General features: G+C 40.5%; 1 protein-coding gene across 2 annotated transcripts in view; it reads right to left on the bottom strand.

Moving 5' to 3' along the window:
- The window catches only part of MED13L (mediator complex subunit 13L), a 333,854-nt gene that overhangs the window by 57,795 nt on the left and 254,294 nt on the right, over positions 1–21,765 (bottom strand). The window contains exons 10-17 of one of the 2 annotated variants that reach the window (XM_075012327.1): positions 18,433–19,161; positions 16,434–16,656; positions 14,958–15,063; positions 14,383–14,507; positions 11,462–11,561; positions 7,626–7,846; positions 5,099–5,304; positions 1,351–2,297 (exon numbers count right to left, since the gene is read on the bottom strand). In XM_075012327.1, the coding sequence (XP_074868428.1) occupies positions 1,351–2,297; positions 5,099–5,304; positions 7,626–7,846; positions 11,462–11,561; positions 14,383–14,507; positions 14,958–15,063; positions 16,434–16,656; positions 18,433–19,161 (2,657 nt within the window). The remainder of the gene's footprint in view (positions 1–1,350; positions 2,298–5,098; positions 5,305–7,625; positions 7,847–11,461; positions 11,562–14,382; positions 14,508–14,957; positions 15,064–16,433; positions 16,657–18,432; positions 19,162–21,765) is intronic. The other variant, XM_075012328.1, reaches the window with a different exon arrangement.

Here is a 21,765-nt window from a genome sequence, read left to right as displayed (position 1 = left end):
AGCAGAATTTAAATTATGTCTTTCTAGAAAGCTTAGTCTAACCGTGTTGTTTGATGTGTTATTTTCAAAATATCCTTGTATAAAATGTTATCTAGACTTTTGTTTGTTTAAAGTTTGTTTCAAGGTACAAAGCTGCTTAAAGGTTAAAAAAAATCTTTTAAGTCAAGTCCATAAAGAATTTGAGGGTGCTTTAATAAATACACACATTATATTTCACTTACAAATTCACATTTTTTCCAGTTGGTATTGTTTCAAAGAGTAATCCTTGTTTGGTGATTACACACTTCGGCTACGTCTACACGTGCACCCAACTTCGAAATAGCTTATTTCGATGTTGCGACATCGAAATAGGCTATTTCGATGAATAACGTCTACACGTCCTCCAGGGCTGGCAACGTCGATGTTCAACTTCGACGTTGCTCAGCCCAACATCGAAATAGGCACAGCGAGGGAACGTCTACACGGCAAAGTAGCACACATCGAAATAAGGGAGCCAGGCACAGCTGCAGACAGGGTCACGGGGCGGACTCAACAGCAAGTCGCTCCCTTAAAGGGCCCCTCCCAGACACACTTTCATTAAACAGTGCAAGATACACAGAGCCAACAACTAGTTGCAGACCCTGTATATGCAGCACGGACCCCCAGCTGCAGCAGCAGCAGCCAGAAGCCCTGGGCTAAGGGCTGCTGCACACGGTGACCACAGAGCCCCGCAAGGGCTGGAGAGAGAGTATCTCTCAACCCCCCAGCTGATGGCCGCCATGGAGGACCCCGCTATTTCGATGTTGCGGGACGCGGATCGTCTACACGTCCCTACTTCGATGTTGAACGTCGAAGTAGGGCGCTATTCCCATCCGCTCATGGGGTTAGCGACTTCGACGTCTCGCCGCCTAACGTCGATTTCAACTTCGAAATAGCGCCCAACACGTGTAGACGTGACGGGCGCTATTTCGAAGTTACTGCCGCTACTTCGAAGTAGCGTGCACGTGTAGACGCAGCTTTCATGTTCAAAGACTATGTGCCATAGCCTCATTGAAGAAAGCTAGAACAAAGTGTGACCTGCATTCCAGAACACAACAAAACAAAACTAAAAAACCCTAAAGAACCGGTATGAATTTGTGACTCTGAAAAGTCTTACAGCACGCTGGAAGGAAGATGGAAATTTACCAGTATTTTTACCTATGGTTTTAGAAAGTTCAGCAAATAATGTATCTATTCCTGTTCCTTAAGAGTGCACTTTCTCCCATTAAGTTTAACTGATGCTGTCTTACACTGGCAAGTTAAAAATAAAATTCCAAAATTAACTCAGGTTTTTGAACTAAAGACAGACAACTCTTCTTCTGTGAATCTTACCATTACTGTGAGGCCAAGAGTGTACAGTAGCACTTCTTACTAAGGCTTCATCCACTTTTCCACCAGTTGGATTATCCACATACTGCCTTCCTTGCTCCAGGGCGTTGAAGCACTCTATCCAGGAATCATTACTATCTGCTTGCACTCTGTCATAACTCCAGTTCATATAGGGAAGAGTCTGCCAGTTATTGGAGGACATGTAGTCCAAGCAGCTCAGAGAGGTGAAAGGCTGTGTGTGCTGATTCTGAAGAAGGAGAAGGAGACTCATGGGGTGTTCTTGTCCTCTCCTAGTTCCTTCTCCTATCTGAGGAAATAAAGTGGTCTGGCACATCATCAGCCTCCTCTCTGCAGCCTGGCCAATATCCGAGGTCTTGCCAAAAATATCCAATTCATCCTCAATAAAAAGCCCAGAGTTGTAACCTAGTTTGCGGTTCATAATTGCACTAAATCCACAAGTGCAGCGGTACTGGTCCTCGTTAGAGGAATCTGGGATGTACAGCCCTACATCTGCACCTTTAATATTCATGTTACATGCGCATATACAACAGCTATCAAAGTTGCGATCTTTAAAGATGTTCAACACGGAATCTGAAAGAATCAGAGTGACATATAGGCTGTGGGCTTCTGGAATTGGCTGGACAGTGGCTGGCTCCACAGAATTAAGCGGTCGTGTTGTAGAAGGAGTAGAAGCTGGTGATCCTTGATCTGTGCTGTCATATTTTACAGATCCTTGCCCGCTGGCAGTGCCCCCACCTCTAGGAGTCCTAGGGGTTCTGGGTGTACGTGGTGTAGGGACAGAGAAGCGGGGAGTTGCTGGGGATGGCAGTACTCCTGCCCCACTGTTGCTGGCTGGGGCAGCACTGTTTAATGTCACTGGTGTATTCATTTGGGGAGTGTTCATCTGAAGATAGTCTTGATCTGTCAGGCTCCCAACACTAGGCACATTGCTGCAAAAAATACAGGATTCAAAAGTTTCACTGTTGATGGCACACAGATGCAATAGTTCTACTAAGACCACAGTAAAGAACCTTTAGACTTCCCTCTCATATCATTGTATTCAAGACACTCTTCTCTGTCAACACTTTCAAGGTCTCATCAGCAAAAAAAAGAAAAGAAAAACCAAACCAAATCAATATAGAAAACCCCTTACACTGTTTTCAAAATTACAAGCTAAGTATCTGTTATAACCTGATGTCTTATTCAGAAGGACCCGAAATGAATTATGAAATTAATGTGATTTCAATAGTTTAGGCACTTCTTGGGGAAGGGGAGAACATTATCTCAGTGAATTCATTATGCAGCTCTCTCTGAAGAAATCTGTAGTGCAACGTGCAAAAATCAGGGACATGAAATTTCATATAGTTGTTCAGTATTTTAAACTTCCTTTAGAAATAATTAGTTTAACTGTCTACGGCTATGTCTACACTTGCACCCTTCTTCGAAGGGGGTATGCTAATCAGGCTGCTGAGAGATTACTAATGAAGTGCTGTGGTGCATTTGCAGCACTTCATTAGGCTAATTCTCCCCCGCGGCACCTTCAAAGTGTCGAACTTTGAAGTGCCGTAATGCCACGTAGCTGCAGGCAGTTCCAAGTGCCTGCGCTACTTCACAGTGCCTTTAACTCCCCAAAATTTGACACTCTGAAGTTGCCACAGGGGAGAATTAGCTTAATGGAGTGCTGCATATGCATCGCAGCACTTCATTAGTAATCTCCCAGCAGCCTGATTACCATTCCCCCTTCTAAGAGGGGAGCAAGTGTAGACATGGCCTATGTGTTTTAAAATATCAGTAGTAAATTAACTTCAGTTATTCTTGATAGAAATAATTCTTCTGATTATTTTTGTGAAGCTTTAATGTTTCTTTGATGGTACCTAGTTGACAGAAGCGTTTTACATACAGTAAAGGCAGCCTTTATTTAGTATTTCATAGCTTACAGCACAAGGTAACACTTCCTGGCACAGACTCGTTCACAAGACAGTGACAGTGGTATTTCTAGGTCACCATTTGCTATCAGACTCCTTTTTACTGACAGTTTTGCCATTATCTGCCAAATTTTGGGGACTAGAATGTGACCATATATTCCCACAACTGACCTCCTCTCTTTGGAGTGACATACTACAGTAAGAAACACAATTTTATCATAAGTCTTCATATTAAGGACAACATAATTGTTCAAATTAATAAGATCTTTATAACATTTCTCTTCCTCACAGCTAATAATTTTTCTCTTCAAATGTATTCCTGAAAGATAGCATATAAAATGTAAGACCGCAATCTGTCTGTTGATGAAGGAGTAGAAACATAAAGATTAATTTAAGGATCACATTTCATTAGCAGCTTGAACAGGTACTGTAGTAAAGACCTGATTTTTTAGAATCATTCTGTTACCTTGGTCTGACCTGTGCCCAAATCAAAGACTGGGAAAAATGGAAAAAGGTTTATAAGAGTTGTGAATCTAAGGAACAGTGAATATCACAGATTAATGACAAGGGTGACCTAGAAATCCTGATTGGGAATCACCACTCCGGAAAAAGCGTGAAGTAATAAGGGTGAAATAATGATCTTCACTCTAATTGGATTACACTGAAAATAAAAGACTGTTTTTTCAACAAATACCTGCAATTAATAATCTCGGTTACCGTTAGAAGCAGTTTCTATTGGACAAAGCCTGATAAACTATTTTCTTCTTAAGTTGTATCAAGGATTTGTAATTTCTTTTTTATGCTTCTTTTGAGAGCACTGGAAGATCCTTTGGAACTGGAGACAGCCCGATTTCAAGGACTTAGGGTTAGATTTAAAAAGATACAAGCCTATACATTTATTCAGAGCAACAGAAGACTCTTCCACTATATATACAGAGAGAGCTTTTAAGAGGTTTTATGTATTAAATTGTTTAAATTCCTACTAAGTTTCAATATCTGCGGCAATAAATTTCTTCCGTAAACAGTGTTAACTTCTGAAAAATATGCTGGGGATGAAAATTTCTCATTTATTCATTTAATGGGAAACTTGTATATAGGGCACAGCACCACTATACATTATAGCAGAGAGAAGCACAGCAATTTCAGAATATATAGAAATCAACACACACATTGAACTGTCAACTTATGTGACCAGTTCAGGAAGAAGAGGATCACATGGAAGAATTGTGTGCGCTCACAAAACTAACACGAGGGGAAATTCGTCCTTCCTCAAAGGGATATCAGAGACCTACATACCACATAAGTCACATTCAACCATCAACAGCTATGTATCATTTATGCTGGTCACCTGCACAAGAATGACTGTAAGCACAGTCTCGGAGAGGTACCTATGTTAGTCTGTATCTCCACAAAACCAAAAAAGCAGTTCTGTACCACCTTAAAGGCGAACAACATTATTTCTGCAGTGATGAGCTTTTGTGGGACAGACCCACTTCTCCAGATCTGAATTTCCAAATGTTTGCGTAAGAAGGGTATTCCAGAATGGGGATTTCCTTTGGAAGGATCCCTGTTTCCTTCCAAAGGAGCATGGTCTGCATGGCAGCTTTACTTCCAGAAGGAGATCTTCCAGAAGTGCGATCTTGTGAGAATATGTAAATGAGGCATGAGATATTTTATCCACCCCTCATTTGCATCTTCTGCTACGCTCATTACCATGTCTCTTCTGGAAGAGGGGGCAAGTGTAGACACAGCCTAAGTGTCTAGTTATGATAGATCTAGATATGGGTACAATGAATTTCATTGTCAATTGCAATGCTTGTACATACTTGTATCCATCTCTGATGAAAGTGGCTGCAGGTGGCATGGGAAGTTGTTCAATTTTCGGAGGAACTGCCCAAGAAGGCCTGTACATACAGGCATCTGGTATCTTCAGAGGTAGCAGGCACTGGCTTGGCAGTATTTTCAATGGAGCAAACATAGAGGAGCCCACAAAAGGTTGAAACAATGGAACTTTGTAAACATATGAAAAATCCTGGAAAACCAAAGTGATTTTAGTGTTTAGAGCCACATAAAAAAGTTAGTCTTTGTATGGTATTAAAAAGACGTTCCGGTAAAGCTAGTTATACTAATTTGTAGCAAATATAACTGCACCTTTTCTCATAATAATGATACCCCTACTCACTTTATAAACATTTAGCGGCTGATCCTACAGGCTACAAGTGTATTTAGCTCATAACCTAAATTACACAAATACACTACTAAACTGTAAGGAGTGTAAAATGGTTAGGCTTCTAGAATAGATTGTTACTGGGAAAGACTTTATACTACACGGTTAGAAAGCAAAGGATACATTCTGGGTCTGAACACAATACAAATGGTAATAATGGTGAACAAAAGAGCCATTAACCACTGGCACCATACCAAATTCCTAGCAGAGCCACCCTAGCCTCACTAGCAACCATTGCACTTTTTTTTTGGTTAAGGGAAACAACAACTAGGATTTCAGCCAGAGTTATTTCAGACTTTCCTAAGACCGAGACTGTCGTCTACTGTGATTGAAAAACATCCAGAACCCGGGGGAACTACTGATGTGTATATAGTAGAAATTTCTTTTAAAAAAAAAAAAGAATATTAAATTAGTTTTTAATGTCTTCCAATAAATTACAATGCCAGAAGGGCCACTGACATCCTGTACAACACAGGCTAGAGAACTTGCTCAAGTTTCTAGAACTTGATTTCTAGAACAGATTTTTTTAATCTAATGTTGATTTGAAACTTGCCAATGATGAAGAATCCACCAAAACTCTTGGTAACTTGTTCCAATGGTTAATTGGTCTTGTTGTCAAAAGCGTATACAGTAAACCCCTGACTTATGCGTACGTTGCATTCCTGAGCAACCACATGTGAATCGAATTTTGCGCAAGTTGGGGGAGTCGGGAAACTGACCAGCGCTGCTGCATTGGTCAGTTTCCCAGCTCCCAGGACTGGCAGGGAGCTGCACACCAGGCAGCAGCCTGGCTCCCCCCCTTGTGGGAACTCAGAGCAGAAGGGAGCTGAAAGCCAGGTTGCCACCTGGTTCCCAGCTCCCTGCCACTCATAGGAGCCAAGTAACATCCCTGAGCCTCTCCTCATAAATCATGTCCTCCAGCCCCCAAATCATTTTTGTTGCCCTCTGCTGGCTTCTCTCAAATGAGTCCACATTCTTTTTGTAACAGGGAACCCAGAATTGGTCACAATATTCCAGATGGGGCCTCACCAGTGTTGAATAAAGGGAAATAATTACTTCCCTACAGCTGGTGGCTATGCTCCAAATAAAGCAGCCCAATATGATGTTTGGCTACAAGGACACATTGTTGACTCATGTCTAGCTTCTAATTCATTTTAATTTCCCAGGTCCTTTTCTGCAGAACTGCTGCTTAGCCAGCCAGCCCCCAACCTGTAGCAGTGCTTGGGATTCTTCCATTCCAAGTGAAGGACTCTGCATTTGTCCTGTTAAACCTCTTCAGATTTTCTTTTGGCCCAGTCTTCCAATTTGTCTAGGTCACTCTGGACCCTCTCCCTACCCTCCAGCATATCTACCTCTTCCCCATCTTAGTAAAATCTGCAAACTTGCTGAGGGTGCAATCCATCCCCCCTCATTCAAGTCAGCAATGAAGATGTTGAAAATTGGCCCCACAACTGACCCTGGGCCTAGTCTGCTTGATACAGATCATCAGACAGACATTGAGCTGTTGATCACTACCTGTTGAGCCCAATGATCTAACCAGCTTTCTATCTATCCCACAGTCCATTTATCCAATCCAAACTTCTTTAACTTGCTGCCTAGAATACTGTGGGAGACTGTATAAAAAGCTTTGCTTCAGTCCCAGTAGGTAACATCTACTGCCTTTTCCCCATATCCACAGAGCCGGTTACTTCATCTTAGAAAGCAACAGGTTGGTCAGGCATGCCTTGGGCGAATCCATGTTGAAATGCAACAGCAACTGCATCCCTGTCAAATACACACTGTAAAATAACATGACACCACCAATTCCATATTCTGTTGTATGCATTCCAGGATCACATTAGCTGTCTGGCTGCAAAATTGCATGGGAAATCCAAGTTCAGTTTATTCTCCACCATCACCCCCAAATAATTTTCAGAGTCACTGCTTCCCAGGATAGATTCTCCCATCCCATAAGTAGTGTAAGGGGAAGCCACACCCTCAAAAACTCAGGAACTGCTGCTTTATATGGACCTGATTCAAAATTATGCAAAAACAATTTTCCAGCCAACCCATTAGCATTAGTTTTAATAAAGAAAAAATCTTGCACAGATAAATCTATAACACTAATTGTGTTTTGTGTGTATTACCTTGATTTCTTCAGGTTTAGGGCTCCCTAATCCATCTTCCACCTCCATTTTAAATTCTGTGAGCTGTGTGGGAACCATGTTGACCATAGGACTTTCCATCATCCCCAAAGCTGTCACAGTCTCTGAATTTATACCATCTTTATAGTTCATCACCGGGGAAAAGGCAGGGTGTTGTTCCAAGGAAGGGGGTGTTGGAAACATCCTTTGCAGATCTGCCACAGCTAAGCATCACAAAACAAGCCACTGTTAACCATTACCAAAGAAATTCCGCATAACTTCCCAGTGACAACCCATTCAGAGAAGCACTCCAACTCAGCACTTGCATTCTGCTTTTGTTAAAATCAAACAAAGACACTGCAGATCTTCCTCTGCTTTCACACCAGTGTAAGTCTCTAGACTAAGGCTGCGTCTACACGTGCACGCTACTTCGAAGTAGAGGCACCAACTTCGAAATAGCGCCCGTCACGTCTACACGCGTCGGGCGCTATTTCGAAGTTAACTTCGACGTTAGGCGGCGAGACGTCGAAGTTGCTAACCTCATGAGGAGATAGGAATAGCGCCCTACTTCGACATTCAACGTCGAAGTAGGGACCGTGTAGACGATCCGCGTCCCGCAACGTCGAAATTGCTGGGTCCTCCATGGCGGCCATCAGCTGGGGGGTTGAGAGATGCTCTCTCTCCAGCCCTTGCGGGGCTCTATGGTCACCGTGGGCAGCAGCCTTAGCCCAGGGCTTCTGGCTGCTTCTGCAGCAGCTGGGGATCTATGCTGCAGGCACAGGGTCTGCAACCAGTTGTCAGCTCTGTGGATCTTGTGTTGTTTAGTGCAACTGTGTCTGGGAGGGGCCCTTTAAGGGAGCGGCTGGCTGTTGAGTCCGCCCTGTGACCCTGTCTGCAGCTGTGCCTGGCATCCCTATTTCGATGTGTGCTACTTTGACGTGTAGACGTTCCCTCGCTGCGCCTATTTCGATGTTGGGCTGAGCAACGTCGAAGTTGAACATCGACGTTGCCGGCCCTGGAGGACGTGTAGACGTTATTCATCGAAATAGACTATTTCGATGTCGCAACATCGAAATAAGCTATTTCGATGTTGGCTGCACGTGTAGACGTAGCCTAACACTGTTAATATACGTATCAGAGGGGTAGCCATGTTATTCTGTACCTGCAAGAACGGGAAGTCCTGTGACAACTTACAGACTAACATCTGATGAAGAGGGTCTTTGTCCAAAAAAGCATATGGTCCAAAAATATATTAGTCTATCAAGTGTCATAGGATTTCTAGTTGTTTTTACCATTAATACAATTTATACAGAGTACAGTGTCCTATGGACACTTTATAAATTTACTGTTCAGTTGAAACACACATTTGAGGATGTTCAATATTTACAAATGCTATGATAATAGAAATGTTGCAAACGTTTAATAAAAGAGATTAAAGAATGGCACTGGGAATTTGACTACAATTAGTATGGATAATTAAGTGGATCCAGGATAACTGTCTTTCCTTTCTAGTGTTTCATTACAAAAAATCGTAAAATCAAAATGTGGCTAAAGTTCTAAGGTGGTGTTAAAAACTTTTGCACTGATTAACAGCCTATCTAAACCCATTTTGGTCCATGTTGTCATAATCTCATGAAAACAGAGCTGAGACATTGCTATCTTGAAACATACTCATTAGAAATTCTGCCTCAAGGCATCTAAAAAAATAAGCAAGTCCCAGAGGATACTGCAATATACATTTTAAACCACAGCTACCCAGAAAGGAAAATTTGCATAGGATTTAATTATCTCTAAATAAATTAGCACACTGTAATAATTCATTCTATATTTTCCAGTAATTTTAATGATAAGCACACTGGAATGTTTAATAAAGTGAAAGCTATTGTACAAACCCAAATGGAAATCACTGTAAAAAATTAGACTTTTCCCTGTTACCGTCTTTCCATTTCCTGCTACAGTGGATTTATTTTTCATAAAATTCAGAACACTCCAAGGGTTTTATTTTAAAGTGACTCAGGTATCCTTTTGACAAAATGCTGCAATCTGAGGAATTCATTATTAAAAATGAGACCATATGAGAATAAATTCCTATGTCACCTTCCCCCACAAAAATCCCATATACCGAACCAGCGTTTCTGACAGACTAAATAACTGATTTAATTTCCAAGCCTTTTCCTGTCCAGGGAAACACTACAAATCCCCAGCCCTACGTGACATGTTATATTCTTTAAATTTGTACTCCATAGCTATTATATATTTCATGCAATCCAAAGACGATTGTTATGTTTGATTTAAAATTGCTCCTGGGTAGTGAAATCCTTCCATGGGTTTGATTTGGATCAGCTGATCCCTCTGCTTTTCAAGTCATGGAAGAAGAGAGGAATGCTTTAGCATCATTTGATGAACAGTGTTACTAGAATGACATTTAGTCAGCAGGGTCTGCATGATGTATCAGGCATTTCAGTTCTTCACAGATGCTGTCATGCATCACTAGCTAGTGTCAAAGGGATTTAAGGGGGAATTAAGACGGTAAACACCAAGGGGTACAGTGCATCCATTTAACCTGTTCCATATCACTCCATATTGCCATTTTCTTATACCTTTTAGTTCCACTTTGCAAAATTCTGCAGAGCAGATTCATTAGCAAAATCCAAAATATTTAATTAAAAAGAAAAACTACACCAACTGCCTGGCCAGCATTATTCATTTTCATATGTATCATGCTTGAGAAAGCTTTGCATATTTTAGAACGCTATGGATCTACTAAAACTGTCAAAATCCAATCTTTGTATACTTCATACTTTTACATTTGAGTAAATCTACACTGCTTTTACGAGTCTATAAAAGTCTCTAACTCATCCCTGTGATACTGTGGTTTTCCCCTCAATTTGATCTCATTACCAGCCGAAGTTAATGAGAAGGCATTAAAGAATGATTTGCAATGGAATTTGATTTCTCTTAAAGTAGCCACTCAGTCAGTCACACAATGTTTTTTTTTCTCTTTTATGACAAGTAATTTGTAGTTCACAATCTGGTTTGTTAATATCACACTAAAATTATTCCATCCCCTTTCATGCACACACACACAAACAGTAATTCAAAAGGGATGCCATCTACATGAATGAAGCTCAAAAACATCTTCAAACCTCCCAGCAATGAAAACTAATTTCCTGTAGTTTGCTGGCATAATCCTTATGAAACGCTATTGTGATTTTAACATCCATGTTACATTTTCATATACTAAGTGTGATACTGCCAACAATTAATTCCTCCCACTGATTTCACACACAATATCACATTCCTAATCAACATTATGAAGGGTATATTGGCCTGCATAGCAGAAGCAGCATTTCCCTTGTTCTAAATGTCTATTCAAACCCAGTATAAATAAGAGCTCTGTGTAAGCTTGAAAGCTTGTCTCTTTCTCCAGGAAGCACTGGTCCATCAAAAGATAGCACCTTCTCTCTCTTTACTAGGACCAAACATATACATATATTTGAACGATATAATAGCGTGGCTACTGAGTGTACATGGGTACAGCGACAATTCAGGGTTGGCTTCTAAAGAAAGATAAATAACAATTTCCTTCAATACTCAAAAACAGAAATAGCAAATGAATGACATCTCTGAGCTCTGTAGACCAATTTTAGAAATACTCAGATAAAGATTTCTGTATGGGGTTCACCTTGTTTAACGTTAACTTCTAATACCTACAGAAGAACTGAAGTATATTGGGTCTGAACCTTAACCCAATATTACAAACTTCCAAACATAAGGGGGGAGATGGTAGTTATGGAGATACTTTAGCTGAACAAAGCTGTGGTTACTCTGTTACCTACTTGGTGGATATGGTACTGCTGTTCTTCCATCCTTCCCCAGAGGGCGTTCCTCAGCTCCCACTGCAGGCATTTTTGATGACCGAAGAGCTGGTGATACAGCCTAAACACAGGAGATGTACATAATATATTAAAATCAGAATAAAAATATTAAAATTAATGAGTTATTTTAAACTTTCTAAAATCATCTATTTTAGTACGGCAATAATTAAAGATTTTTAATACCTTTTTTCAACTGTCAACTTATTTTTTCTGCAATTTGACTTTCCTTAATCCTTTCTTGCACTTTTGGTAGAGAGATACCAGGTGCCTTTAAAGTGTATTAAAAATACAATTGTACATGTAACTTGAAATTAACGAAGTGGTTTTATTTGTGTCCATGTTTGAATTACTATAACATTAAATGAGAAAAGGAGGTGGTAAATAATTTGTGCTACTTGAAAAAACCTTCTGAAAGGGGACTTGGATGTTTTAAGCTACGTCATCTACCTCCAGTCACTTCAGGATCAGCTTCTCTTTCATTATAACTGGATGTGATTGATCTTTAAAACAGTAATGGTTCATATAAGCATTCCCAAAAATTGGTATGGTGCTTCCTTTTAAGAATGGAAAAAGTTTTGTTTTAAGGAACTACTGAAATATACTCATCTGGTATTTAAATGGAAATCCAGATCTCCCTGCATACTCACAAATACAGAATTTTAATGCAAGGCTAAAGAGTCTAATATAAGCTACTCAAGTTCAACTACAGTATTTTGCTTCAGAAGTTTTTTGATTGTTTGTTTGTTTTGTAATGACTATGATTTACAGATTATAAAAAGTATGTTCTCAAACAAAATACAAAATTTGTCCTGGAGAAGAATTTGAGTGCATTTTGGTGACAGTGCCCTATGCTACCATGAGGAGCCATAAATCATGTTGGCTACGTCTACATGAGAGCCTGTTCCCGGCAAAACTGGGTTTTTGTCAGGAAAAACCATGGAGTGTCTACATGCAAAATGTGCTTTGTTAACGGTTTGTCAACAAAACCTGGCACATCTGCCGGCAGCATTATACCTCTCCCTGTTCAGGTATAAGACCTCTCTCGACAGTGTTTGGTCAACAAAACATCCATGTAGATGTTCCGGGGCCCTTTTGTTGTCAGACACGGCTGCCAGTTGACCAGGCAGCCCTGTTTGCAGAGCTTCCAGTCAGCTGTTCCGTTGAGAGAGGGCAGAGCAGTTTGGATACTTTCTGCCAACAGAGTGGATTGCTCTTTCCATTATTTTCATGTGTAGACACAAGCTGCCAGGAAAATCCCTTCCGACAGTAATTTCTGTCGGCAGAGGCTTCTCATGTAGCCATAGCCGTCATGTATTGGCGACTAATACAAAACAACTCAACTCCTTGGATGTCTTTGTAACTTCAACATCATTGAAAAGAATGTTGTGGGCTGGCTTGACCAGATTGTATATGAAAAACAGTAATATCATGATTGCAAGTGACCTTTTCCCCAAACAGAACATGGATCTCACCTGTGATATTGTTAATTTCACAAAATTTGCTGTACTGCTATCTGTGTGACCTTCCCACAAGTTCCTGAATTTCACTCCCTGACTTTTCCCCTCTGCAACTGTAGCCAGACAGTCTCCCCCTTACAAGCCAGCTTGCTCGTTGCCCCCCCCCCGCCACTGAGGAGCACACAGGGCACGGAAATGGCTGCTGACAGCACAGTCTTTGATGCCCTCATTGAGGCCCAGATATGCTAGCTTATCGTGACCCTGAGAGCAGAAAGTACAGCTAGAAGGCTAACAGGCCAGACTGTCAACATGAGAGGGGGGGGGGACCCTCAGAAATCACCCCAGCTGGCATTGATCAATATGATGCACACACACAATCACCCAGAAGGGGACGTGCCCCACCCGCACAAAAGAATGTCCTGTACTCCTAAATTGTTTATCTCTTGTCTTACAAGTGCAAACTAAGTAGAAATGCCCTTGTAACAAACTGGAGTCACAAAGACAGACCAGTATGATCTGGCACCATAGATAAGAAAGAGAATACATAACCCAAAAGGGCTATAAAAGATGGGTCCAGCAGAACTCTAACTTTGAGTGCATTCGACCAACTTCCTGCTGGTCGGGTCAGGTGATTGCCTCCCGAGGTCCACTACTGGGGACGCCCAACCTCGTATTCGTCTTTCCGTCGGAATTGAGTGACCGATCCGGCTTGGCTACGCTGGTATCGAGAGACGCAGAGAGGGTAAGATACACCCATGCTAGGTCTCTGACTTTTTTTGTGCACAGCTAAAGAATTAGAGCTCTGTAACTAGTATCAAGATATCATTGTGTTAGATGATAACAGATATCTTTGTATTGGATTGTAACGTAACTTGTTAACACCTGTACTTTGCTAGCATATAAGAAGTAAACAATAGCCTTTTGTAACCACACGCTTATAACTGTAGCTTAATAAACTTGTAACTAGTTAAGATCCAAGCCTAACTATTTTGTTAACCCTTTTGTCACTGCAACACAGCCGGCACAACAAAAGAACTTTAACCATTTGGTTACAACAGCCTGGCCGTAGGTAAGAGTGCTAGGAGCTGCCTGCTCTAACAGTAAAAAAACTGGGTTGCTTAGGACCCAGGGGAATCCGTCAGCCTGTCTTGGCTGCTTGCAGCAACGAGCTCTCTGCTCTTGTAGTTTTAAACTTGGATGATAACAAGGGCATAGTTGGTACCTCACCGCACATTACCTGGCCACCGGCTAACAGAATCAAAGATCCTTAAGCAGCTTCCCCAGTCGCTCTCATCTCTACCTGGTCCTAATTTCTGATCTCATTCCCCTGCAATGATGCTGCCCTCCCTGGATTCCTACTGCATCATTCATTGGTTGCAGGAGTCCTGTCTAGAAGCTACTCAGTGTAAACTTGCACAGACTTACGCCAAGCTCATCTTCATCAGAATTATCAAAGATATTATCTAAATCATGAAGTGATGGAGCCAGATCTGTCACCTGTGTGAGGCTGCCAGAGCCAACTCGACCTGCAGCACAGTCCTGCCGGGTATCTGTGGGAAACAGTGGAAATAAAGGCTTAAGAAATAAGACAAGAAAACCAGTCTTGGTCATCACTCATCATTTCAAGAATGGGTAATAATCACTACAAACCAGTTCTCATATTTTCAAATTTATCCTAGAAATAGCTTTCTAGAATTTCAAACCAAATGTCAGGCCTATAGGCTGAAGGTCAACTACACAATAATAAAATTAAATGCTAATCAACTTTATTAAACTCCAAAATGTTTGGTGTTACTGTAAAATGAACATAAAAACATACTAAATATGAAATTATATTAATTCTTCAGTTGGTTTTTACTCTTTTGTTTCCTAATCGATAACTAAGTAAATTATTACTTTATACAAACACTTTCAGAATATAATTCTGTTCTTAGATCTAATCTTTCAAGTAAAAAGAAGCTTTTCTTTTTGACTGACTGCTCGTACAAACTTATACTCACCAGCTTTAGGAGCAGAACTGAAAATAGACATGGCATCTTTCCCATCAGGCACTGGTGTGGAATGACCTGTTGTGGGGATCTCCTTTGCACATATTCCATCTTCTGACTATACATAAACAAGTCAGTCACACAGCAAAAGTTATCATTTAAAAGCAAAAAGGGTGGGGAAACACAGTCAAAAGTAAAAATTAGAAAGAATGGATGTTCTCCAAAATTTAAAGTTCTGCTCTTGAGAAGTAGGATCTTACCAAACTAGTCTCTCTCAGACATCCTGTACAAAGACTTTTGAGGTCTTTCTCCATAACTTGTTCACTAACATGACATATGCCTCTAACTACACTAAAATGCCATTGGTGGAACAATGAATTAAATGCCCTAGTGTATCATCTTCTCTGAAAGCTTGCATGCAATTCTTGACTTTGATAAGAAGGTAAAAGGAGCTTATTGCTATGATCCCACTGCCAATGGTCAAATCACAAACCCATTTTGTATATTTTTGACATGAGTGGTTCAAGAATTGGAACAGCAGGCATACTAAAAGTCATGAATGAGGTGCGGGAGAGGTAAAAAAGCTTGTCCCATGGTCTGTCTTTTAATTTTTATATTACTCAGTACTATAGCACTCCATCTTGGTAAGCGCAAAAGTCTTTAAAGGGAGGGGAAAAGAATGTGGGCTTTCATAATTTATCTTACATGTAAAGAACATTAAGTGACATTTCTTCATTTACAAATATATTCCTATTGACATTTATTTTAGTAGCTAAAGTAGATAAGCAGACTGCTTAATTTGTCAAGAACAAACAACTCTCATAGTTGAACAGCAGTGCAGGAATTACCCAGAGAAACACATAATTGAGGGAAATTGCCAGAAAACAAGATAGCGCTACAGGGAGTAAGATGCACTGGGAAGGAGAAATAACCTAAAGGTGTGAAAGCAGCTGACCCAGAATAGTGATCAAATGGATCTCACTTGTGTGCAAAGAAAGCTGTGAGGAGATGTCAAAGTAACAAAGCACTGATGTTACAAAGTCATCCAGTGGAAGACAGAAATGACTCATGCTCAGGGCAAAAAAAGATGATTCAGACTACAGAGATGTTTTCTACAGCGAGCTGAATCCATCACTGTTGCAGCCAACTCCTTCTCTATAAATTGGAATAACAGACATACAACCTCATGAAGGATTTTGTGAGTTTGACTCTGGGTTTTGTTGATGGCCAAAACAAAAAAGTATGAAACATATCTTTACAGTTTAAATGGGATCGAAAGAGTTAAACCAGTCACTACTAACTCTGACATGCTATACTGACATCATATTTTTCTCTGTGAATAGGCAGGTATGAACTGAATTTGTGCTCAAAGACATATCCTGTTAGTGCACTCTTTGGAGCGGCATTGTGTACTAGGTTTATAGCACACTGACGGTGCTGTTATAATAAATGCAACAAGAGCATCTCCCTGGTCTGCTGATATGGTACCTTATTTTTTTTCAGAGGATCTTTCTCAGTCCCCAGTTTGCATTTTTTAGTGCCAGTGAAGCTGTATTTTATGTCACCATCTTCAAAAGTGTAAGGATCACTAACATCTCCCAAGCCTTCTCCAGGCTGCTGTAGTAGAGGCAAAGGGTCAAGATAATTCAATGTCTGCACTGGTTTGTCGTCTTCCAAAACTTTAAACCTCTTATTGGGTTGTGCTAAGAGCCTGGGGAGGGAAAAAGTCATTATGAAAAACAAACATTTCATAGTAGGCAAAAATAACAGCATTGCAGATTTATAATTTTTCCAGACAAGAACTGTCAGTACTGCTCTTCTTTCTGTTTGAGCGAAATACTTTTTTTTTTTTGTCCACTGAAGCATGCATTTTCTTCTGCTAGTATGAAACAGCTGCTCATTGTATTGTCAATGTTGGGCCAATGAAATAGAATGAATTTTGTAGGTAGAAAGCAGATAAATTTCTCTGAAGCACCTGTAACCTTTCAGTCCATCATAAGATTTGCAGTAATGACTATTAAAGTTATGTTTGAGAAACTTACAAACTTCTAATTATATTTTAGATAAACATGACACCTGAGTTATCCTCCTGGGCTACCCCGATCATACAAAGTCTAAGCCAAGATGTGTTGCATTGTTTTTTGTTTTGTTTTGTTTTAAATTTGTGGCAATTTCAGTTAGACTCTCAAGTGAGCTGGGAGAAAATATACTTTTCCTATTTAAAAAAAAAAGCTTAGGTTTTGTTGAAGATGCATCACATATTCCCCACTGAGGCTATGTCTATACCAGAAGCATCTGTTGACAGAAGTTACTGTGAACAGGGAAATCTCAACAGAACCTCTATCAACAGATTGCATCAACACACAACTGTCTCTGGCAATAGAGAACTGCCAGACGGCACTGCACTCTGGTGCCAGACAGCAGAATGGCAGCTCTGCAAAGAGGGCTGCCTGGCAACTTGGAAGCCTGGTCTGTTGACAGAAGTGTTTACACTGCACTTCTGTTGACAGCACTCTGCCGACCAACTGTTGTGCCTCTAATTTTTGAGGGATAATACTGTCGAGGCAAATGCAGAGTTCTGTCGAGAATCTGTCGACAAAAGGCCTCTTCTATCGACAAAAATCTCTAGTGTAGACCCAGCCTCTGAGTCATCTGTTAAATTTACTTTTTGTTTAAAGTGAAAAATCTAAGTGATTATATATTTTCACTTATGCGTATATGGGAAAAATCTATTAGTGTTTTAGGTCTTGACTCTATACACACTAAAATCAATGGTAAAGCTCCCTCTGACTTCAGTTCTGGAAGGTCAAGTATACTTACTAACAATGATTTAATTCCTAAAGCGTTATACAGTTATGTTGTGCAGTGACTAGATTTTATGAATACAGTATATGAAGTACTGAGGTTTTACAATTTACTTAGACTGGTAACAATTTCCCCAGTGCCACAAACAAGGATTTTCATTTTTTTGCTCTTGTTAAAACCCAATGATAATACACCTTTAAGGTTGTAAACCTGAACAGCAACAGTAAAAGCCCTTGCTGAATACAAACAAGAGGGAAGAGATTAAATTATGTATGCAGTATTTGTGTTAATACAGGTTTTAAAATATATCATGCCTCTTACATTGCCTAATACAAAAACACAAATGACAGACAAAGCATACTAAAATTACACATATCAATTTATATTTTTAATACTAGCGCCAACTAAAGGAGTCACTTATGCTGTACATTCATTTCTTACATTTGTTGTACAGGTTTAATGAGCATTACAAGTAAGTGAGACACTTTAAATAACAATTCCTATTTATAGGTATTTTCTTACCATATAACATCATTGCCACATCTTTAGTCTCTGAACTGAATTTCTGCTGTCATTTACACAAAAGTTTTCATACCAAATGGACATGGCATGGCTGAAAAACTGAATTTGGACTTCTGATTGTAATTCAATAAAGACAGTGGTCATTCAATACTGTATTTACCTTTTCAGGGCAGTGCTGTCTGAGTTTACCTCCATCTTGGCATCGTATGTCTCGCATCGAAGCTCTGGTGGTTTGAACTCTGGATCATCACTTGATGGGAGAACATAGCTCTGCCACTTATCTGATGATTCACTGTTTTGAATGATCCCACAGTACAAAGCTGTCTCGCTGACCTCCGCCATCAGAGGCAGCCTTTGTCCAACAAGAACTGTCCTATCTTCTAGACTGGGCAAAGGTTGGAGCTCTAACCCATTACCATAGAGAGCTGGGTTCACAGCAACTGACGGCGGGTCCAAATTTTCTGCTTCCTGACCTCTTGGCTGGGGGCTAAGTGTAGGAGGCAGAGGAGAGGTTGGGGAATGGGGCGAATCCATGGGATTCAGATTAATCTGTTTGCTAGGGTTTCGGGAGGGTATGGATAGCTGCTTCTCATATTTCCTGGAGTTAGAGACTTCCAAAGAGGGCTCCATCCCTGCCAACCCCAACTTCTGCCCTGATGTGTCTTGTTCCATGCATAGCTCTTCACTGACAGAGGGCCGATGGTGAAAGGGCATCATAGGCCTTTTTTGCAGTTTCTCTCCTTTTTCCTGTCTTTCCGTTGTTTTGTGCTTAGAAGAGGCAGGTGGCAGCAAGGAAGAAGAGGATGATGATCCCACACTGAATCCTGGCTGTGATATCGATGGGGGACGGCTGGGACCAATAGCACAGCGCTGTTTGAAAAGCTTGTGCCTGAAACAGGAGTTACAAAACAGTCATCAGGTGGATCATGAGGATACATGGTCTAATTGTTAGAGCAAAAGCAGAGCCAGGAAATCTTAATTCTAGTCTTGCCTCCTTTGCAAACTGCAAAGCAATACTGGAAAGGTCGTTTAGCCTCTCTGGGCTTCAGTTCCCCTGTCTGTGAAATGGGGATGATGACACCTCTCTCACATTGCAGTACTCTAGGAGAAGGAATTAAATGTTTGTTTAAAAATGTTGAGCAGAACATAATAGAGAAGTACCAAGCTTTGTTGTTTCCACCACCGAAGAGCTGTTTTTCTTCCTAATGATAGCGAAACAATACTTCTTTTCCTGTAAATTCTTGAGCATGTGTTTGGAATGACACCATGTTGTGTGTGTTTAGATTTGCTCACAGATGCAAAGCACAGCAGATAGCTTTCCTACCATTTTTCCTCTAGACTGGAAGAGGAAGGAAGAGGCACACAACTCATGCAAAATAAGAGGTGATTGTGCCATACTCATCAGTTGCTGAGTATTTTACACAACTGAAAGAAATTCCCAATACACATTTGAATTTTTGTACTGATAATGGCTTTAAATTCTAAGGCATCATGTGTTACAGCAGTCCAATAGCTTTTAAACTGGAAGCACAGGAAAAATTAAACATCCTAGATGATACAGCCATTAAATAGTGTTTTCATTATCTCAGAGACAGTCCACAAAGACCTTGTGATAGCCTTCTCTGCATTACATGATAACCTTTCTGATAATATAGCTTACATAGATGGTAGGCAGCACAGTGGGTAAATACAACAGCTTTTCACCACTAGACACTTTGGTTAAAGGAGGTTCAAATAAAATTTAAAATAATGGGCTAATAAGATAATGATTTCTGGCTGATTCTAGTACATATTTCATCATGAAGCTATTGTAAACATTGGGTACAATTGGCTAGATAAGGGGGCATTAAAACATTGAAAATTAGGGTGTAAATACACTGAATTAGTTCTGCACACAAACTTTCAGAGTGCTTGCACACACTGCACATGGACTTAATCTGTAGTATGAGTTGACAGCTTTCATGTGAACTAAAGTTCAGAAAATTCATTCAAAATATTTCAAAAATTCATCCAAATCTCTCTACAGATATTATAATCAATTAAAAGATTAAAGACTACAAACGGCATAAACATCTTTAAATAAGAGGGCATAATTATTCTCCATGACTGATAAGCAATGAAGTATAAATATTATTCCTCAGGAATTGTAGAATTGTCATTTACAGACCAGCAAACTTGGAGTAGCAACATTTCAAAATGTTTTTTATCTTAGAAGCAAAACAAACCAACAGTAACTAACTCAAAAAGACCACCTTACCAATAGGTCAACTTTACTCAAGTTTACACTTACAAATGGGATTTTCCTCAATTTTTTGCTCCTTACAATGTAGCCTTTATATGTAGTTGTTGCTTTTTATTGGTAGCTCTTTCCTTTCATTTCTAAAGCTTTTCCATCATGATCTTTTCCAATTCTCAAGATTACAGACTGTGAAGCTAATTTTTAACCAATAATGAAACTATTTTGGTTATGTGCCTATGTTCCCACTTAAATAAAGAACATCTCACACTGAATATTCTGTTACCATATACCAATCAGCCAGGTTATTCTGTGTGTAGTTTCCACATTTTCTTTCCAAACCATATAAACTTGTGCAAAATTATCATGTACATGCTGCGTCCAGGTGCTCTGAATTCCTGGGCTGATCATTTCAGTTATTTCTTAAAACGCACTAGTTAATTTAAACAGATTATTTAGCCTATGGTAGTGTTTCCCCAATGGGTTCCACAAAGTGAAACTAAGGGTTCTGCAGGAAAATGGTCATGGGTCAGCAACCTGCGGCTCTGGAGCTGCATGAAACTCTAAGGAGTCTTTGTGGCGCTGGACTTGGCGGCTCTGGACTTTGCTGCCGCTGACTCCTCTGCAGCTCTCCACCCTGCCTCTGCTGAAACAGTACAACTAAATTTAATTGGTTTAACAGCTGGCAGAGCAGCAGGAGGCATCCAGACATTAAACCAACTGAATTTAATTCCATTATTTCAGCGGCAGCAGGGCAGGGAGCTGCAGAGAGTCCCTCACTCACAAAGGAGCGGGTGTGTGTGCAATGGGAAGAGGGCAAGGGGAGCCAGATGGGTTCTGCAGTTCCTGCATCATCCTCACCTTTCATAGGCTGAGACCGGCTTCTCACATTGTCATAGGGCAGCCAGTGAAATCGGGCCCACAGTACTAGAGTTGGAGGACCAGCGATGGCTAAGATAGGTTCATCTGCCATGTTTGGTGAGGTAATGGGAGAAGCTAACTTGGGCACAGTTTGTTCAGACCAGGTTAGGCTGGGGGCATCTTTGGGTGGATGTGTTTGTCCCAGGAGCCGGTTTGGGCCTGAGGCAGCTTAATCCTGGAGTGGCGGGGGGGGGGGGGGCAGAGGTTTAGGGTTGAGGGGGTTAAGCCATATATAAGACTGTTATTAGGGTTTCTGCAAAATTCTTCCAAGTTTAAAAGGAGTCTGTAGCCAAATAAAATTGGGAAACACTGGCCTATGGTAACCCTATCACTCAA

The sequence above is a fragment of the Carettochelys insculpta genome, chromosome 18, assembly GCF_033958435.1.
Source record: "Carettochelys insculpta isolate YL-2023 chromosome 18, ASM3395843v1, whole genome shotgun sequence".
NCBI classification, from domain to species: domain Eukaryota; kingdom Metazoa; phylum Chordata; order Testudines; family Carettochelyidae; genus Carettochelys; species Carettochelys insculpta.
This window is presented reverse-complemented; position numbering and strand designations above follow the sequence as displayed.